Source organism: Phyllostomus hastatus, unplaced genomic scaffold, assembly GCF_019186645.2.
Source record: "Phyllostomus hastatus isolate PE091 unplaced genomic scaffold, TTU_PhHast_1.1 phas_contig_948, whole genome shotgun sequence".
In the NCBI taxonomy this organism is placed as follows: domain Eukaryota; kingdom Metazoa; phylum Chordata; class Mammalia; order Chiroptera; family Phyllostomidae; genus Phyllostomus; species Phyllostomus hastatus.
Genome location: NW_025333993.1, coordinates 10824609 through 10844649, shown reverse-complemented (window position 1 = coordinate 10844649; position 20041 = coordinate 10824609). Strand labels below are relative to the sequence as shown.

The 20041-nt window shown below is 57.1% G+C and overlaps 2 protein-coding genes across 6 annotated transcripts in view; one reads left to right on the top strand and one right to left on the bottom strand.

Moving 5' to 3' along the window:
- Positions 1–1122: 1122 nt before the first annotated feature.
- LOC123827956 (basic proline-rich protein-like) lies at positions 1123–16552 on the bottom strand. The gene is made up of 7 exons (XM_045852397.1): positions 16534–16552; positions 15125–15332; positions 14858–14984; positions 13367–13512; positions 12688–12878; positions 5191–5267; positions 1123–2895 (listed from the first exon to the last, which is right to left on the bottom strand). Exons 1-7 carry the CDS (start codon positions 16550–16552, stop codon positions 1123–1125), a joined length of 2541 nt encoding a protein of 846 aa, XP_045708353.1.
- Positions 1745–20041, top strand: part of BACH1 (BTB domain and CNC homolog 1) — a 37520-nt gene continuing 19223 nt past the window's right edge. The window contains exon 1 of one of the 5 annotated variants that reach the window (XM_045852505.1): positions 1745–1859. The gene's annotated coding sequence lies outside the window, so the exon portion shown is untranslated. Of the gene's footprint in view, positions 1860–1990; positions 2048–2308; positions 2330–16867; positions 16887–18535; positions 18556–20041 lie in introns of those variants that run through there. The other 4 variants (XM_045852506.1, XM_045852508.1, XM_045852504.1 and 1 more) reach the window with 4 other exon arrangements.

Sequence of the window (20041 nt, the reverse complement as noted above, 5' to 3'; positions counted from 1 at the left end):
CCTACTAAGTCAGACTCTGGCAGGGCCCAGGAGCCTGCATTTCACAAGTGTCCCAGGGGCCCTTAGGTATTGAATATATTAACATTTGAGAATCCCTCCTAACTCTCAGTACCTTGGTATTGTAAGGCTTTTCACACTATGACACATCAGGTAGAAAATATCACCACCATCATCCAGGGGTGTCCAGATCACAGCCCACAGGCCGCACACAGCCCAGGATGGCTGTGAATGTGGCCCAACACAAAATTGTAAATTTACTTAAAACATTATATTTTTGTGATTATGTGTCACAATGTACTTAATGTGTGGGCCAAGACAACTCTTCTTCCAGTGTGGCACTGAGATACCAAAAGGTTGGACACCCCAGACTCCTCCCAAAGAGGAGGGTCTGTTCTTCTGGAAGAAACAGCCCACCGGCAGGTGGAAGGAGAATGAAGCCTCAGGAGCTGACTGTGTATAAGGGCCCCAGCCCTTTCAGGGCCTGCGCCGGGCTGCCCTCCCCTCCTACCTCACTGAGTATCTGTCTGCACCCCACCATGAACGCAGGCGGCCTGCAATGCCACCGTTGTTCCCTCTGGACTGCTGGACCCCATTCCTTCCACTTAAGTTCCAATGCAGACATCACCTCCCGCCTGGCCTGAGGTCATAGGGACACCCACTGGTTGCACCCCCATACAATTTCACTCATGTCATTTTCTTGTGGATTTTGGATGTAACTCAAATGTCCCCAAGTGTGGGAGCCTGTGAGTGCAAACACAGCCACTTTCGTGATAACACAGGACTCTCATCCTGGTCTCCTTCGCTGCCCCCCCCGCCCCCCACAACCCCCCTTCCTGGAGCTCTTGTGTTCAGTACCAAGTCCCAACTCTCTGAAGCTGCTGCTGTTCAGCCACCAGTTCCCACCGCCCCTCCCCCGTCTCTTTCTCCCCCCCTAAACTCCAAAGCCAAGGGCCAAATTCCTTCGTAAAGCCCTGCGGACCCTAGTCAGGCTAGTGGCTGAGTCACCGAGTGGCCGCATCTTGTCCAGATGGATGGACAAGCATAGACTTTGCCACGGGCGCATCTCTCCGTAGAGACGACGCTTAGAACTGCAGAAGTGCTGCGTGGCTCCGGAACGTAACTTTAAAACTGCCGCCGAGTGAAGGCCAGAATAAGCGGCCGTAGACGAAGGCCGAGCAGGCGCTGGCTTGGGCTCCAGGGTCCGGAAAGCCGCAGCGGAGGGGACCCTGTGTCTGGGCGAGGGGCGCGGTGCTGCGGCATGCTGCCCAGGCGCCGGGCGCAGGGACGCTCTCCCACCTGCGGGTGGCAGTTCTCCGCGAACCTGGGCGCCCCGCCCCCGCCTCGGGGACAACGCCGGGCCGCCGGCCTCCTCCTTCCCGCCCCCAGCAGGGAAGGAGGCGTCCTCGCGTGGCCGGAGCTTCCAGCAGCCGACTGAGCGGACCCTGTCGCCGCCTCCCGAGTTCTACTCCGACCCCGTGGCGCGCGTCCCCTCCCCGCGAGCACGGCGCGAGCGTCAGTCTGCGCAGCCACAGCCACCCGGACCCTGGCGAGAATCCCTCCGCTAGGCGCTCCGCGGCTGCGGGGCGGGGCGAGGTCGCGGGAGGCGGCCTGGAGGCGGGGCCTCGGCGCCCCGGGAAGGGCGGGCCGGGGTCTCGCGAGGAGGGCCTGGGGGCGGGGCCTCGGGAAGTGGGTGGGGCCCGGCGCCGGGAGGTGGCGGCGGCCGCGGGGGCTGAGGGGCGGGGAGCGGAGCGGAGGGGAGGGAGCGGGCGGCCGGCCTCCGGGAGGCGGTGAGTCACCTGACCGCTGCCCGCCCGGCTCGCTGGCTGCAGTCGGTCGGGCCGCGCCGCGCCTCGGCTCTGGTGAGTGGCTCGGCCGTCCCGCGCCCCTTCCCGGAGGGTCCCGGCGGCGGCGCGCGGTGGGGGCTGCAGGCCTGTGCCGGGCGGCGCGGGGCGGCGCGGGGCGGCTGCCTGCTGGGCGGGGAGCGCGTCGCCTGGCCGTGGGGGTGGTGGCGGCCCCGGTTCCTGGAAGTGGCAGTGTCCGCCGGAAGGTGCGACTCGCCGGCCTGAGGTCGTTGACCGGCCCGCGCCGTTCTTCTCCCGGGTCGGGCTGGGCGGTTACGGGCCGGAGCCTGCGGTTTGGGGCGCCGCCGCCCAGCCCGCCTGCGGGGCACCGGGCCCGGCCGGGCCGCGGGGATTCCGAACAGCGCCCGCGGCCGGCCGGCTCCGCGCGGTCCTCCTGCCCCTCCCGGCCCCGCCGCGCGGTGTGTGCGGCGCGGGGCGGCGGCGGGAGCGTCTCGCGGGCCGGGCTCCGCCGGGACGCGCCGGCAGAGGTGCGGGCGCGCGGGGTGGGGCGGACACCTCGCGAGCCGTGGCTGGCGCGGCCCCGTGACGCTTCCTTGTCGCTGGGTGCAGCCGTGCGGGGAGCCTGGTGCGGGGGCTCGGGCGGACCGGGCGCAGGGACTGGGACAAGGAACAAAGACTCTTTGTGCGGAAGCTGACGTTCGAGAAGGGTGTCGGGCCGGGACTGGGACCCGCGGGGCCGCGTGCGGGGACCCGCTTGCGGGGCCGGTGCGCGGCTCTCCCCGGCCCCTGCTGCCTCCCGAGGGTCTGCTCGCGCGCCGGGAGGAGCGGCAGCGGCGCGCGCGGCGGGCGCCGGGGCGCGTCCCGGGGTCTCGCGGGAGCCGGCGGCGGCCTGCCGGCTTCCTGCGGGGCCGGGGCCGGGGCCGGGGCCGGCGCCGGCCGGAGGCACCTCTGCCTCGGATGGCAGAGCCCTCGGCGGAGAGACTCGCGGTGACTCCGCCTCGCGTCGGATGGTCTTGGTTTCGGGGTCGCATCGCGTGGTGTGTTGTTGCTGTTCCTCACCTCGGGCTGTGGCCGCGGTTCGCCGCGGTGCACTCTGTAGGTTGGGCAACAAGGTAGCATGACTCGTTGAAAAAGTTGGGCTGCTGAGTCATTTGTCCCAGCCCGCGAGGGGACTGGGAACAGCTGGTGCGGGCCCTCGGTCCGGGCCTGCGCTGCGAAGGGACCCACCTCCAGGGGCGGAAGGGGGCCCGGCCGAGTGTCCGTCTGACGCAGGCAGCCGTGGGTGAAGGGCAGGGTCGCCCGGGGGAGGCGGCCAGGTAGCGCCCAGGTGGCGTGTGCGCCCCGGGCAGGTGCGGCCCGGCTGAAGGCGTGTTGGTGGCGGCGTCGCTCCCGGGGAGCGCCACCGAGAGCGGTGTTGTTGCAGCGTCTCTTCTCATCTGGGCTTGTTTTTTTGTTTCTCTGTGTTTTTTTTTTTGTTGTTGTTGTTGTGTGGCTTATCCATTTCGAAAAGTGAACTTCAGTTGTTCTTCGTAAGGATTCTTCGTGAGACCGCGGGAGACTTCCCCTTGCTGCTCGGCCCCGCTGCCCATGCGCACTCGAGCGGGTCCTGGTGGCAGGTCCGAGGTGGGGCGGGGAGGGGGGGGTCGTGTGGGCGCAGGTACCAGGTCTCCTTGGGTCCAGCCAAGGAAGAGCTTCTGGCGAAAAGCAAACCCGTATCTATTCCTCGTCTCAGTTATGGTGCGAGTGTCTTTCCATCTGTGGCCATTGCTTTGTGCTGTGAAATAGGACCGCTGCCTACCGGCCCGTTGCTGACAAAGTTCAGGAACGGGAAATGGGGGTGGCATCTGGCCCTCACCTGTGGTCAAAAGGATGACGCGGTAGTTCTTTGGTGGTAGTTTATTTAACACATTTGTATTTGAAAAAAATGGTTAGGGAAGTGTTGCTGTTCTAAGTTTGGGACTAGAAGAGATTGGAAGTCTCATTTTTTAATCAGGGTCTCTAAGGTGGGGTGCAAAGTTACCCATTTGGAAGAAAATGTGAAAACATTGATTTTTAAAATTTAACTTGTATGTACAGTAAGAAAGACATTAACTTCAATCACTGTTAACAGCAGTACATGCATGTAACGTGGGTGCATGACCCTTGTCTTCCGGGCACACGGACAGTTTACTGACCACTGCCAGTCACAGAACAGGTGGCGCGCTGTTTCAGAAAAGCCCCTGGTTTCCCGATTCGTTCAAAATGTTCTTAATTTTCACCTAATTTTTGTTTCATGTGTAGTCGTATTCTTTTTTATGCTTTAAAGATTAGAAGCTTGAGTGTAAATTTCTTATTGTATTGTTGATGTGGGGAATGGAAGCACCAAAAAGATAGATTTGCCCATTACATTGAATACAAAATACATAGTGTATTTTGAATTTGGAGGCAAACCAGGTGGTTGGTTTGTTTAAGGACGTGTAGGAACACATGAAAGGATGCAGTGGGCACACCTGAAGATGCCCGCACGTTGGAGTGTGCTTTCGGTATGAAAGTCTTTTAAAATTGCCCTGATTGTACGTCTGCCTCTTTCGGGCCGAGTGCACACCCTCCAGCAGTGATTAATACGAACAAGTTGAGCAAATCACTTGGCAAGGGGCATTTCCCTTCCCAGGAGAATGAATGTGCTGTAGTCAGAACATCGGCCTTTTGGGCAGCGGGGGTGTGGGGGTGATTAGTACCTGGGGCTCCGCGCAGCCTCCTGGCCGGGCGCCAGCTCCCGGTGCCTGGTCTGGGAGACGGGAAGCTCAGAGTGAGGCGTGCTGAGCCTGTTCGAGTGCCCGGTGGTCAGAGTCTCCCCACACACAGTGCTGATTCAGGGCGTTCGGGAATCTTCTCCTGTAGTCTCCTGACTAATACTCTGGTGGGGGGGCCGGGGGGATTGCTTTAGCCCTACCACTTGCATTTCCTGAGGGCTCTGCTAGACGGAGGGTGTGTTTTATGAGGTGCAGTCGATGATTTATGAAACTGTTTTGATTTACAAAATGTGCCGAATAAAGTAATCCACCGGAACCCAGGATACGGTAATTTGAGCACCATTTGCCAAACCCGGGACCCTTGGAGAGAGCAGGTACTGCGGGACTGCAGACGAAATACAGACCCGCACGGTGGGCAGGCACGCAGTGAGCAGAGTGGCTGCGCGGGGTGGGAGGTTGCAGCCAGACTGGCTGAGGGCAGGTTCCGGCTCGGTCAGCAGCTTTGGAGCCCTGGGCAAGCTGCTTCGCCTGCTTGTGCCTCATCTGGAAAGTGGGGATGATGATAACAGAGTTTGCACCATAGAGATTGCTTGCAAATAAAATGCATTGTTACGGGTTACGTGGTTAGGGCACCCATACACGTCAGGTGTTGTTACCTGTCGCTCCAAATCCCACACGGGTTTGGTGGCACAGCCAGGCTCTGCAGGCTCCTCGTGCTGAAGGATGAGGGGGGCTGGGAGGTGGAGAGAGCGGGTGGTGAGCTGCTGGGGAGACCGCTCAGGTGCAGGGTCCAAGTCAGACGGCCGAGCTCCTGGGGCCGGGAGGACTCGGGCAGCCACAGCCACGTGCGTTGGAGGCGGTCAGCACCAGTTCGCTGGGACTGGCTTTTGGAGGAAAAACACACGTGCCGTCTGCCTTTGGTCCACTCCCCACACGAAGGTCCAGGACGCCGTGGCCGGGCAGGCTCGCTCGCGCCCCACTGCCTCTCCCAGCGGGACAGGCCTCACTCCTGGGCGGTTTGCCGGGAGCGTCTGCGCTGTGAGTGCGCCTGCCGGTTACCTCTGAGTTTGCCTTCTCTCTGCGCGATGTGTCTGTGCTAACGGAGGACAGTCCTCCGTGGTCAGAGTTCCTCCTGTGGCTTCTCGCGCCTGTCGGTGGTTCAGAAAGGTTGTGTCCGACGTTTTGGCCGCCCTGCCTCTGAGCGGGTGGGCTCCTCGCCCTGAGCGGGTCCTCCGCCGAGGCTCCCGGGGCGCAGTCCACGGGCCTCGGTGGTAGTGTGTTCCGGAAGGCGTTGACCGCTGCACTGGTTGTGCAGAGTGGGTTCTCTTTTGTTCTGTGCTTTTGAAACTTCAGAAGTTTTAAAAGCGAAGGAGAGAACATTATGTGTTGTATCTATTAAGCAGTGTTAAATGTGTACTGAGTTGAAACTCTCGATCAGTTAGAATTCTGCTTTCTGTTTTCGTCATTGGTGTAAATATGGAGGAAGCAGCTGAATTTAAAGCATCTCCTTTTAGTTCATCTCCTGAGATGGAAAGAGAATTTGTTTCGTGACTTTTTTTTTAACCTGTAAGTGACCTGGAATCGAATCAAACAAAATGTGACTTGGATTGTCCGGGTGTTAAACCTCTTGTGCGTCTAATACTTTTCCTTGAGTGTCATCGCTCCTTAGAACAGGCCTCATTTTGTGTGGGCCAGGGGCAGTTTGGAGAACGTTGACGGGATAGTAGAAACTGCCGCTGAGCGAAGACGAGGGAGGAGCAGAGACTCAGCGGCAGCCGCGTCCTGGCCGCCGCCCCTTCCTCAGCACGGGCGCCTTCCGGAAGGCGTTGCCCTGATGCAGCCGAAGCTGCGCGCAAGTCACGCTCTTCTAAAAATAAACTTAAATCGTTTTCTTAAGGCCTCAGGGAACTCACTCAAAAGAATTTTTCATAATAAATATTCCCACCTTGTGTCTGATAAAGTTATTTGTACTTGTGTATTTGTCATTTCTTACACTCGGTCAGTTATAGTGGGTAGTTTCACTCCACTTCCCTGCCCCCTGTTAAAGTGGAGTTACACTAAAAAATGTTTTATACAGGGGCCATTTTTTCAGTTCCTTTTCACACTGTCCCCCTTCCAAGATTTCAGACTGAACAGTAGAGTTAAGGAAACATCCTCTCTCTGTCCCCGTGTTTTTCTCACTGATTTCTTTATTTCTTCTTTCTGTTGACTTGTCTCCATCATCACCCACTGGTGTGGCTCAGTGGGTTGAGCACCAGCCTGTGAACCAAAGGGTTGCCAGTTCGATCCCCAGTCAGGGCACATGCCTGGGTGGGTCCCCAGTAGGGGATGAGCGAGAGGCAACCACACATGGATGTTTCTCTCTCTCTTTCTCCTTCCCTTCTCTCTAAAAATAAAAAAACACAATTTTTCAAAATTAAAAAAAAAGATGTATTGGTTTTTAAATAAATTTATTAGGTTGTAATTTTTGGGAGTCATTTTATAATAAGCGTGTTTTTTTGTTTTGGTAAGATCAGTAATTTCATTACTGTGTATTTTGCACTTAAATATTATTTTAAAAATGTGAAGTGCTTATTAAATCTTGGCCCAGGAGACTTTTCATTTCCAAGGCACCTAAGATCTGTTAACTCTGTTTTTCTGACAAGTGTTCCCAGCATGGCTCAGGACTCTCCTCACGGTAGAATTTATCACTTAAATTAGGAGGAGAAATAAGTAAAAGAGCAGTTTTTAAAAGAAAAATTATTTATTTTTAGGCAGAGGGAAAGGGAGGGAGAAAGGGAGAGAAACATTATTGTGTGGTTGCCTCTCTTGCGCCCCCTACTGGGGACCTGACCATGTGCCCTGACTGGGAATCAAACTGGTGACCCTTTGGTTTGCAGACCGGCACTCAGTCCACTGAGCCACACCAGTCCGAGTGAGCCATTGGCCCTGTTAATCACTTTTTTTTTTTACATTGACAAAAGACTTCTGAAGTAGAAAAGCATTTTTGCCCAGATGACTTAGTGTTGCACCTGTCACCCTGAGAAGTCAGAGGAAACACCTTTTGGGAGTGAGCCTGCAGGTACTGTTGTTTTGCCTACTTCGTTGGCTCTTTGTGGTAGAGGACTGCCACAGCACTATTAAAACTAGATACATTTTTTCACTTAAAAAAATGTGTCTTGCCTCTGAGGGCATGCCTGTGGTTCTGGCCTATCTTCTTGTCTGTTTCTGACAGCAGGAGTCTGGGGACCCTTCCCTCCCTGGAGCAGGTGGGGGGCTGTGCTCAGGGGCCGGGGTGGGGGCCAGGGAACTCCAGGTCAGCCCCCTCTCTGGCACTCCGCCGCAGGTGGCAGTGTGGCACGTGCTCCAGCTTCTGTTTGTGTGGGCGCTGGGCAGCTCTGATCCCGGGAGGAAGTACAGAGTGATTGTGCTTCTGAGTTTCAAGGCACTTGGGTCTCTTCTTCCTGTGCCTGCCGCGCCCCCCCGCAAACTCCTCACAGACACAGGCAGCCTTCGGAGCACGAAGATAGCAGGCTTGCTGACTTTGTTTCAGCATGCGCGGTATGCTTGCATGTCTGGTATTCAGTTCACACTTGATTTATGAGACAAGCATGTATCCCTCTATGTGCCAGGAACTTCTGTAGGTAGTGGCAGTGCTCAACTTCTCAGAAGTTACAGTCTGATGCAAGCCATCCCTCTCGCGTGTGAGGTGTGCCTTGGAACCGTAGACGGTGAAATCGGGAAAGCCCCAGGAATGTCCGAGGTAAATGAGTAGTTGAGTCGGGGAGGCCGCTTGTTCTGACCACCCTTTTGGGGGGCTTAGCAACGGAGGGGAGTAGAGAAGGGGGAGAGGCTGGTTGGGGGAGGTCGGGTCAGGTGGGCGTGGGTCTGTGCATGCAGCTGTTTGAAAACCAGGTCAGTGGGAGAAGCTTGGAGACGCAGGGCCCGTCGTTAGTTTGTCTTACGATGACCGTGACGACTGCCGAGAGTCCAAGTATCGCCGGTGAGTGTGGCCAGGTTTCTCAGGAGACGACTGTTTTTCCCCGGGTTTCTCTGGGTCGGTGAGGCTTTCCCTGGAGCCTCACTGTGGAGCCGCCCTGACCCAGGCCTCTCTGGAGGCTTGCAGGCCGACCTGGCACTCGGGCCCGGGCCTGATGCCGCCCGTGTCAGCGGGGGTGGTGCCGGACGGGCACAGGTGGGTGGCCATTCCTCCCGCGTCGGGACTGGGTCTGCCCCCCCGGAAACACGCGGCCTCGGGCGGGAGCAGATCTGAGCGCGCACTCGGGCGGTCGGTCGCGGGGGAACACGGGGGCACGTGGGGGCGAGCAGCGCCTCCCGCTGCGCACACTGCGGGGGAGGGGAGTCGGGGTCTCGGGCGGCTCCTTTCCCTTCTGTCTCACTGCGTTTCCTCCAGTGACCACGTGTTAACTTCAACGTCAGACCAGTCACAGGAATGTTTTATTTAGAACTTCCTTGAAAATGGAAAATGCCCACTGTCTCCAAGAAATGACATATGGAAGGGAGATGTTTCTTTGGCTGTTCTAAACAGTTGTGAAGTTCTTTGCCATTCTCTTAACACCACTGTCAGGGAAAGGAGAAGAGATAACGTCTCACTGCGTCTGATTGTGCGACACACCCACAGACCTGCTCTGAGTGTGCAGGGCAGGCCACCCGTCCCGCCTGTGGCTCCCACGGAATCGGGGTACAGACAGGGACACCGCTGCCTCTGCACACACACTGCCCTCCCGGGAGGGAAGGCGGTCTTGAGTTCAGCCGGCTGCCGCTCGTTTCTGTGGACGGTGTCCTGGGGGCGCCCCCAGACTGCGAGGGCGCCCTGGCGTGGTCAGAAGACATCCGTGTGCGGTTCCGGTTCCTCCCGAGTCCCAGGCTTTGGTGCCTTGTGTGTCACGTGACAGGCGAACAGGTGACGTAAACATGCCGACCGTGTTGCAAGCTCATGGAGCAGAAGTTACTTGCTGATGCACTTTTCTCCGTGATAGTAGCTGCCGAGGCTGTGCCGCCTGGTTCGGGGGGGCTTCTGGAGTGGCGCTGCTCCTTAAGGTGGAGTTTAGAAGAGACTCGAAATGTGGCCAAAGCTACTTCTGTCTCCAACAGAAATATAATTAGTTGTCCCTCAGATAGTCTCTGAACCAGCAAACATTTCAGTTTTTCGTTTAACAGGCCTCCAATTACTATTTGACTGAGTTCTGCAGGTACTGTGTTTTGGAAAGCGACCGTGTTGAGGGCTTAGGTGGAAAGTCTGCAGCTTGGAAACCCCCGTGTTAGAGATGGCAGTTTGACTCCCCAGTTAACGTAACTCACAGCGAGCGGACTTAAACATGTTGGTTTCAGCTGTGTACACTGAGACATTGTAGCACCATGGTGGCTGTCAAGGATTAGTGGATTAGGTTTTTTAAAATAAATCATTTTAATTTAATCCTTCTACTTCAGAAGTTTCACATCTATGATTCATGCAGTGTTCTAGTTGCTCCCCTGCGACTGCTGCCTTGTTAAAATTATTACCTAACTTTTCTTTTGCTCTTGACCCTTTCTTGTGACTCAGATGGGTTATGAGTTGGAGTGAGGTGGTGTTTAAGGAACGGCTGGGAATTCGAAGGTCACTTTTTTGGTGGTTGTTTTTTCTTGTTGTTGTTGTGGTTTTCCCCAGTTACTTTGCATACTGTATGTGTCAGGTCTTAGAGGCTCATTCTGACCCTGATCTTGTTTTAGGGCTTTTGCTCCCACTACGTAATCAGAAATAAATAATTTGGATTATGGTTATAATTTGTATAGTTTGAAAACAAAACAACATGAAGAACCTCTGATATTTCCGTTTGGGTGCAGGACACGGACACTCAGGGCTCTGTGTGGAAAGTCACCTTTGATGACGTCTCTCCTAGCATTCTGTCCTTGAACTTTCCACGTGTTGTCGGGGGCAGCTGTAGGATTTGATCTAAGTTCAGCACAGCTTAGCGTTAGGTTCCCCTTAGCACTCTATGAGATTGTTTAATCCTAATCCAAGGAGTGTTAATAAGAAATTCATTAACCAAATATTGAGTAATAAGGGAACATTTGCTATTTCTTAAATATTGGGCTGGCCAAAAAGGTCATTTGTTTTTCTCTGTACGATGGCTCTAGTGGTGCTTAGCTTTTAATGTCACGTGAAACAGTGTTGTTAGATTTGTTGTGACAGCTGTCATATCAGTGCGCATTAAAAAAAGTTATCAGAATTGGTGAACTTTTGTGCAGCCATTTTAATATTGAGGATGGAAGAAGACATACAACATTTTATTTGTATTACACTTTATTATTTCAAGGAAGGTAAAAACGCATCTGAAACGTAAGAAAAGATTTGTGCAGTGTGTGGAGAAGGTGCCGTGACTGATCAAACATGTCAGACGGGGTTTACGAAGTTTCCTGGGACTATTTTGGCCAAATAAATCTTTGCTGTGGGGCCGTCTGTGCACTGGAAGATGTTTAGCAGCCCCCTGGCCTCTGCCCACGAGAAGCCCACAGCGGGAGAGAGCTGACGTGCTCAGAGTGGCCAGATCAGTGAGGTTATTGGTGAAAATGAAAGTGTGTCTTTTACTTTACTGAAAAAACTAAATGGATGTTTCGGCCAACGCAATAATACCCTTTTAGTCTGTTTGACGTTGTTCTCATCACCAACGGGACACTCACGGCATTCCCCTGTACTCCTTGTTTTCCCACCTGTCTTCGTCCCTCCCTCCCCCTTCCCGCACACACACACACACACACACACACACACACACATAGCACACGTGGCCCTTTGGTCACAGAACGTGGATTGAATGTCCTCTTTGGACCTGGAGGCAGAAGAACTTGTCATCCTGCTGAGCTGCCGACCCTTCAGGGGCCCCCGCCCCTTCACCTGCAGTGGCACTGTCACGGTGGGCCACGCGGGCACAGTGTGCTCTTTCAGCTGGAAACGCTTTAGCCTGTGAAGTTGGCGGTTTTCTCGAGCAGACTTGGCCAGTTTTAACATTTTCTGTTTACTTTGTTGAGATCTTAGGCTTACTGAATTTTTATTTTAATTTCCTTTTTAAAAAGATTTCATTTATTTTTAGAGAGAGGGAGAAAAAGATGGAGAGGAAACTCAGTCAGTTGCCTCTCGCATGCGCCTGTCCGGGGACTGAACCTGCAACCCAGGCCTGTGCCCAGACCGACACTGAACCAGCGACCTTCACCTGGTGGAACCACGCCCCAGGAGCTGAGTAGCCACATCAGTCAGGGTGACTTCTTATTTTTAAAAGTTTAGGAATCTCTGCATTTTGTAACTTAATTTGTGGGTTTGTAGAACCTTTTAAAAAGGCAGTTTTCTTTCGGTCACTCACATCGCAAAGGTGACAGTCATGATAAAAGATGGATCTGTGCGAAGCTCGGGGCTGCGAGGTGTGCCGGACCCCCCGGGCCGTGGAGCAGGTGTCGGCGCCCTGCCGGGGGCACTGGGGTTCGACGTCCGCCACCTCACGGGGGCCACGCAGCGCTCATCTGTCACGCCGTGTGTCCCCGTGGCGTCCCGTGGCAGTGCTAACACAACCTGGAGTTGATTGTCTTTTGCACCTCATGGTTCTGTGTATTTTTTTCACACTCGACCCTTTCCAAAGGGCTTCCTGAGACCGGGGGCTGGGGGCACCCGCCTGTCCCCGCCGCACCTCGCCCTCCTCCCTTCGCCGTCCGCGGGGACCCCGTTTCCAAGCCGTGCCCTGCCGTTCGCGCTCCTGTCCCCATCGCCGTGAGGGCGTCCTGGTGGGGGCTGTGGTGCCCGGCGTTGCCGTGAGTGTCTGCGCAGCGGCGAGCCCGCGTCTGCTGGCGGCTGGAGGACGCAGTCGGAGGACGCGTCTCGGGAGCCCTCGGGCGGGGGAGCGAACGTGGACTGCGTCGTTAACGGGGGCACGCTGCTTGCGTGTAGTTGTTGCCTGTTTTATGTTTTTGGTTATAGTAGGTGTTCGCGATTGAGAATCTAAATGCAGAAACAAACAAAACTTACCCAGGGGTAACCACTGTTAACACTTGGACACACATCCGAGCTAAAGGGGGAGGAACTCGGGTTTCTGCACACGCCAACTGTGAGGTGCCGTCCATCGGCAGACGCACAAGTGGGCACTTGTGCGTGTGAGTGTGCACTTGGGCACGTGAAGCTGCGATTAGACCCAGTTGGGGCGTGAGCGTGCCCCGCAGTCCGTGAGCGAGCGTGTCTTCGTCGTGGGGCCGGGGGAGGTCACGCAGGACCTGTGTGCCCACAGGAGGGGGCAGGCCAGGGCTCGGCCCTGGGCCCGCCAGCGTGCGCAGCAGGACCACGGGAGAGCCGGGCCGTCGGAGGGTGCGGAGGCCTGGATGCCGACTGCGGGAGGGACCCCGAGGGCCTGAGCCGCCTGCGGAGCGTTGCTGGGAGGCTGTGCGAGGAGACCGGGGTCACGGAGCCTCACAGAGGGTGTTCCTGGCGTGGCCGTGGAGGGAGAAACCTGACTCTGGCGGGGCCACAGGACACTGGGAGGCCGGCGAGGGGGGGAAGGGGGGGAGGTGTGACCGTGAGCGGCCCTGTCGGCCGCTCGCTGAGGGGGAGCAGCGCCTTCCACTGTGGGCGGCAGCGGCTGGGCAGGGTCCAGACGCTGTACTTTAAGAGGAGAGTCGTAGCAGTGTGTTTTGTATGGTAATGGGAACAATGGAAATGCTGCATGTTCACTTTTTTCATGTCTTTTCCTGCGAGACTTGGGAGACATTTGTTCATTTTGCTGGTCTTCTGAGAGAACCGGCCCGTGGTCCAGTTCAGCAGTCCCACCAAAAGCAAACGCAGTTTGACGCCGTGAGTGGGTTCCTGTGGGGACCCACAGGAGGCTGCGGCCTCCATCAGGCCCCGGGAGGCAGGTCCTGGGGTCCTCCGTGTGGGCGCCGTCCAGGCCGGCGGTGCCGTGGGCGGTGCTGCTGCCGGGCACGAAGTCCTCCGTGGGGTCCCCTGCCTTCCCGCCCCCTGGCTTCTACGTCAGTATGCAAGGTTTCCGCTAAAGGCTGATTTTCTTCTTTTTACCAAATTCTTTTTCTATTTGTAGAATCTTCAAAAAGTTGCATTTAAGACTTGCAACCAAGTTATCAACAATGTAGACTTAATCGAGTTTTTACTTTTTTTGGTTTACCGTCTGTTTGTGTATCTTTTTAGTTTATGTTTTTAATGAAAATGGTACATGTTGTTTTTTAAAACATACAGAGATTTGTCGGAAAGAAGCCTCATCTGTTGCGCCCCATCCCACCTCTGATGCTGGTTCACGGTTAATGTTTATGTTTATCCATTTTGCTCTTTAATTCTTTAGGTGCTCACTTCTGTGTCTCTAAGACGTTTATGCCTGCGTGTTTATGAACCTCAGACGTTACCTGTTGGTTTCCTGTTACCGGGGTTGTTGATTTTTGTTGGCGTCTGCCGTCCCTCTCACCTGTACTTACGACTCTATTGCTTTTATTGTGTTACTTCTGTTCCTGGTTGCCTCTACAACTCGAGATTATTTTTTCAGCTGTCTCACTCGTCTAAGGAAGCACCTTTTTGACTTCGGAGAGTGTCAGTCACACAGACACACTGCTGCTGCAGACAGCGGCGGGGAGGGGGCGGCTGGGGGGAAAATGAAGCAGGGACCCGGCGCCACCTCTAACGGAGAGCTTCACGCAGGAGGCAGGAGGCTGGGAGCGGGAGGAAGTGGCGTCATGACTCAGCGGTCCTGAGCCCGGTCGGATAAGACGGTGGGGGTGGGGGGGGCAGCACGTCACCACGGGGACCGTGCAGGAGGAGGAGGGGAGTCCCCGAGGCTCTGGGCTGCGGGGCGGGGGTGTGTGTGGGTGGGTGGGGGGTTGGGGGGGGCCTCTGGAGCAGTTCCACTGACAAGACAGAGGCCTTCGCCGGCGGCGGGGAAACCCTCTGTGGCTGCGCACTGCCCTCAGGTCAGTGGGGGGGAAGGGGGGGGGCCTAGAAGCCGGCGACGTGTAGCGGCCCGGAGCCCCGCCGTCAGCGCACTCGGGTCTGCACAGCGCCCACCCGCGGCCCCCGCTCCCGCGGGTGACGCGGACTCACGAACAGGTTCACCGACAGCTTCACTTCCCTCTACGTGGGGCGTTCAGACACGCCCGGCACCTGCCTCCGGCTCTGTGTGTGCGTGTGCGTTTCGTGAGTAGACTCGCGCTCGCGTGCCCACCACACGCGTGTCTCCTGTGTCACGCGCCCGAACGCGTGTCCTGCGAGTGGGAGAGGAGCCGGGAACGAGCTCGGGCTGGCGGGGCCCTGACTCCGTCTCCTCCCGGAACAGCTCCCCCCTCTCCCTTTCCGTTCTCGGGGCGCACCTCCCAGCCGCCGTCGGCGTCACTTGCGTCGTGCCGAGGCTCCCACACACTCCGTTCTCCGGCAGCCGCCACGAAGCCTCGCAGGGCCTGTCTGGCCTGCAGACCGGCTGGCCGTGTCCGTGTGGCTCTGCGGGCGGTGCTGGGGCTTGGCAGCTGCGGGCGCGCTGCCCCCTCCCTCCCCGCGGCCTCCCCGGCTGCCCGTGCCCCTCAGAACCTTTCCTGGCGGGGAACGCAGGTGCCAGCCGATGGCTGGCGAGCACTCAGTACCTGCCGGCCAGTGTGCTTAGGACACTGCGCGTGTCACTGGGCTCCCCCGGCTGGGCCGGCGGGCATCGCGCCGTGCGGGCTGTGCCGTGCTGTCCGCGCGGGGACCCCCGGAGCCAGCCGCTGCTGCCCTCCTTGTGGGCTTGGGGTGGAGGGGTGGAGTCTGCGGTCCATCGCCGCTCCCTGGTGACCCCCGTCCTCTGAGGGGTGCCTGCGGCGAGTGCAGACCGGGTGGTGGAGGAATGAGGGGGCCCCTGGAGGAGGCTGAATTGGGGAATTTTCCTCCTTTTGGGGAATTTTTTGGGAACTTTTATTCTTTGCTTTTCCCTCCCCTCAGTTTCTTCTGGAAACTCTGCGTTAACCGGGACAGTAGCTTCAGCATGTCCCTCTCTGCTCGTCAGTTGCTCGTCCCAAAAAGCCTGCGGTCAGCATCATACTTGATGGTGACCCACTGAGCAGGGAGGGAGGCCAGGGCGCCCTCTGTCTCCACGGTCACCGGTGGGTCATTGTAACGGGGACAAAGGAAAGAAAGGAAGGTGGGACGACGCACAACTGTCTCTGTGTGCAGGTGACATGACTGCCCGCGTACATAGAAGACCCTAAGGAATCTCCGAAGCAACTATCAGAACTAATAGGCGAATGAAGTAAGCTTGCAAAATTCAAGGTTAACATTGAAAAAGCCAATTTTATGTTTAGCAGCAAAAAGCCAGAAAGCGAAGTTAAACAACTCTGTTTATAGTAACTACAAAAAAACATAAACTACTTGGCAATAGATTTAACGAAAGATGTGCCTGACCTCTCTTCGCTGGAGACACCGGGAGAGTTCTGAGAGAGGCGAGAGGAGACCCAGGGGAGCGGAGGGTGGGCCGTCCGCACGCGTCAGAAAACCGGTTGTCGGGTGTCCGTTCCCCCAGGTGGACATACGGAGTCACTGCGGTCCGAATCAAAGTTCTGCTGGCTCCTGAAACTCAGTGAGAAGAAGAAAACAGCCCAGTTAAAGGTGGACAGAAGACCTGAACGGACGGTGTTTCACGAAAGAGGACGTACAAACGGCCAAGAGACACACAGGCAGATGCTCCCACTGTCAGCCGTCGGGAGGTGCAGATGGGAACCGCAGGGAGGCCCCACGGCGCATGGTTAGGGCGGCCGGGAGTGCCGCCGGCAGTGCCGGGCCGTGGAACGAGGGGCAGCTGGGCTCCTGCGCTCTGCCGGAAGCAGCGTGGAACGGTGCCGTTGCTTTGGAAGACAGTTCAGCAACGTCTAAGAAGTTCGACGTAAACCTGCCATAGCACCTAGCTCTCCACTCCCAGGTGTTCGTCCCTTCTCCCGAGAGCAGGAAGTGCGTGTCCAGGCAGTTGTTCACCGAAGCTCTGTTACCATGGTCGCCGACTGGAGACAGTGCAGCCGCCCACCTTGATCACCGTCGTCCATCTGTCCGTCCGTCCGTCCGTGGTTAAGTGGGTCAACACACGGTGGGAGATCCGCCAGGAGAGAGTTGTCGAGCAGCGAGAAGAGACGGACAGTGTGGTCGTCACGGAGCTGCGGGGAGAGCCCGAGCCAGAGGACGCCCGTGTGGTCCCCAGGCAGTGCACGCCAGTGTGGGGCGGCGCCCGGCAGGCTGCTGGTCCCCGGGAGCCCGGGCCGCGGGGAGGGGGAGCGACCCCACGGGGCTGGCGGCGTTTGGAGGGGAGATGGAAATGTCTCTGTCTTGACCGTGCACGTATGCAGATGTCAGAGCTCACTGAGCTGTACACCTTAAATAATGGTTTGTTCTGTGCATTCATCACCTGGACGTGGATAAATGAAATAGTGATGCACGAGTGCATGGTAGAAATATGTACTCAGTCAACTAGCTCTATTGGCACGGGCCAGTCCCACTTGCTAGTTCACATTTTCTTGACATGGTCCTGTTCCGTGGCGATGCCACGGTCCTTCCAAGGATCAAGTTGCTCCTAAACATGTTAAGCAAATGAAAGACTTCATTGTTTTTCAAGTTCTTTGTACACTAGTAAGAAAATGTAACAGCGGCATCAGTGTTTCTGGTTTGGGTTCTGGAGCTTGGCTTTCCTGTGCTCCTTCTCCTCTTTCCCCCTTTCTTCCCCTCCAAGCCACTGTAAACTCACTGCCTAGGAATCTCGAGGTTGGATTCGTTGGCTTGGGAAGTGAAAACCTGCCTTTTGTCCCTGACCTCTCGGTGGGTGAGTCTGTGGCCTTCTTTAGACTCTGTAACCGTTGGGACTGCTCCCCTCTAAGTGTAGCTGCAGCTCTGTACTTTAAGATGTGGAATTACACCAAGCGAATGTAACAAAAGATCCGTGAATACGTAATTTTTAGTATTAGGAAGAGAAAGTGGAAAGAACCTAACTTTCCCCATACGGAACCTGACATGATGTTGCAGAATCACGAGCTGCAGGAAGTACAGGACCTCCCGCCCCCGCCGACTGGGGTGCCTGTGGCCGCAGCCCTGGCACCGAGCGCCGGCCCGCTGTCCCCCGTGTCACCGAGAAGGCGCCTCCCACCGGCGTGCCGTCTGCGGCGCCGCTGGGAGCCTGTCTGCTGCTCGGCTTGCGGGGGCTTCCGCGTTCTGTTTCCACTCAGCCTTCCTCGGCGGGCTCATCCGTGAGCCTTGTCTAGTCGTACTTGAGACTTTCCTGTGCGACCGAGGGAAACGGGTTTAGGAATGTGGTCACCCCATGCGGTGTTTAAACACGGGTGACGTTGAAGGTCTGCGGGGGCTTCAAGAAAACAGCGGGTCTCGGCCCCCGGGTCTCGGCCCCCGGGTCTCGGCCCTCGGGCTGCTCTTCCCGGCAGCTGAGCTGAGTCTTCGGGTGTCGGAAGGAGGCCGACTGACATGCCGTCTCTGATTTAAGTGCCCGCAGACTTTTTGATGTTACGGTTCTTTCAGAGTTGGGAATGATAACAAGAAAAGCCCTATTTTTACAGAAATTTTTTCCTGTGCACATCTCCACTTAAACTAAAGAAGTTCTTACAAGGGCCCTTAAAGGAAAGACGAAGGACCAGTGGTGTGCGCACGCAACGCCCGGGGTCTCTGCCTCCCCCCCGAGAGCGCGAGGATCAGGCTCGCTGGGCGTCTGAGGAGTACGTGCCCCCTGGGTACCTTGGGGGTCCTGCAGCTGGATCTGGCTGGGGGGTGTTGTGGGGGGCCCTGGCCTGCACTGGACTGGGGTACAAGGGAAGGGCGGCTTCTGGGTGCAGGGGCTGTGAGATCTGTTGTGAGGGTCCTTGGGGGTCTCCTTCGGCTCAAGGCATCACTTTTCCTTCCGGCATCTGTAGGCCCTGCTCTCCCTGAGCGCCGGGCCGCCCCTGCCGCGAGGCGCCTGCTCTGCTGCGCGCAGGGTGGGTGCTCGTGGGAAGCACAGGCGCCGCTGCCCAGCGGAGACGCGGAGTGTCGGGGTGAGAGTCTCGTCTTCTCGGTGAGTCTCCGGTGTGAGGCAGTTGGGGGGCAGTCTCCTCCGTGGAGACTCTGGAAGCACGGCCCCTGAGACGCGAGGCCGTCCATGCAGGTGGACTCGGCCCCCACACAGCTCCTGCCGAGTTCCCGCCGCGGAGGGTGCAGGCCGGGCTACATGACCGCACAGCCGCCGGAGGTTTTTGAAGTTGTTTTTTTAGGTTAAATGATCCGTGAAGTCTCTGACATGTGATGGAGTCACAGTATCATTTTTCATTTTCTTTATGATTTCGAAAGCACGAACCTCAAGTGGCTGCTGCATCAAAACGGGGGGTAGTTGAGCAGGAGAGCAGGGGTTATTTGTAGAGGGGGTTCGGGGAGCTTTGAAGTGTCTGTTCTTTGTCAGCATTACTGATCGGCAGTTTGCCGAGGTCAGCAAACCTTTGTTTTGAATTTTAACGATAGTCTGTATATTTCTGAGAATATAGAAAAAACCATGGGTAACAGAAGAACCCAAATGCGGTGTTAATCGGGGAACAGAGTCTGAGGTCTGGAAGGTCCCCTGGGGGAGCTGGATCTTACTTTGCGAGTCTGGGAAGTGGTGGACGGTGGCCCTGGTGGTGGAAGAAGGTGGCTCTGGTGGTGGACGGGTGTGTGCTGGTCTCACCTGTCTACGCACAGCTCGGTTGCACTGCTGGGTGAAAATGGATCAGTGACCACTCGAATGGCTCTCAGAATCGGGAAAAGTGAGTCTCAGAGGGACCCTCTGTGGTGCCCTGTGCCGGGGAGGCAGGGTCTCGGGGCCTCGCCTGCCCGAGGCGGCTGTGGTGGCCGTGCCCGCAGTTGCCACCTGGGGTCACTTGTCCTGCAGGGAGGGACACCTCCGGCTCCCAGAGGGCCGAGCAGGGGCTCCTGTCACTCGCTCCCTGCGGCCCTGGACAGGCTGCCCCTGGGCAGCGCGAGTGCCTGTCCCCGTGGCGCGTGCGTGGAAGTAGCGGCTGCGGTGTGTTCGAGGACGATGCACACGACCTGGGGTTTGGGTTCGCAGTGAAAACACTAAGTCACTCGTTCAGAAGCAGGTCCCTGCATGGGGCCAGGTGCTCCGTTACGGGCCTGTGGTTAGAGAGCGAGTCCGGCAAGGTTTTCACGTTCGAGCAGAGACCTCAGAGTTTTGAGGCATCAGCCAGCGGGAGAGTAGGAGCCGGGCAGAGGGTGCAGCCCGGGCCCTGCGGCTGGGGGGAGGCCGGTGTCTGTGGGGCAGGAGGGAGGAGGGTGGGGCTGGGGAAGAGCGAGGGAGGGAGGCAGGGACGCGAGAGAACGTTGGATTAGTAGGCGGGAAGTCTGACCACGCACACCTGAGGACCTGCCGAGGGTTGAAAACCGATCGTAAGGACTTTGGAAGACACTGTAGGATTTTGGGGAAGGGAGAATCCCTTGGACGTGGGAGAGTCGGTTGGAGGGATCGAGAGGGTGTGAGGGGAAGGGAGCTGTCCCTGTCGCTGGTAGCAGCG

Excerpts from the sequence above, each read along its gene's own strand:
- LOC123827956 (XM_045852397.1), bottom strand. Across the intron at positions 14,985-15,124 it reads CTAAGCACACTGGCCGGCAG|AGCCACACGGACACGGCCAG; the intron begins GTACTGAGTGCT and ends CACCGCCCGCAG. Across the intron at positions 5,268-12,687 it reads CACGCTCACGCCCCAACTGG|CCCCCCTCATCCTTCAGCAC; the intron begins GTCTAATCGCAG and ends TCCACCTCCCAG.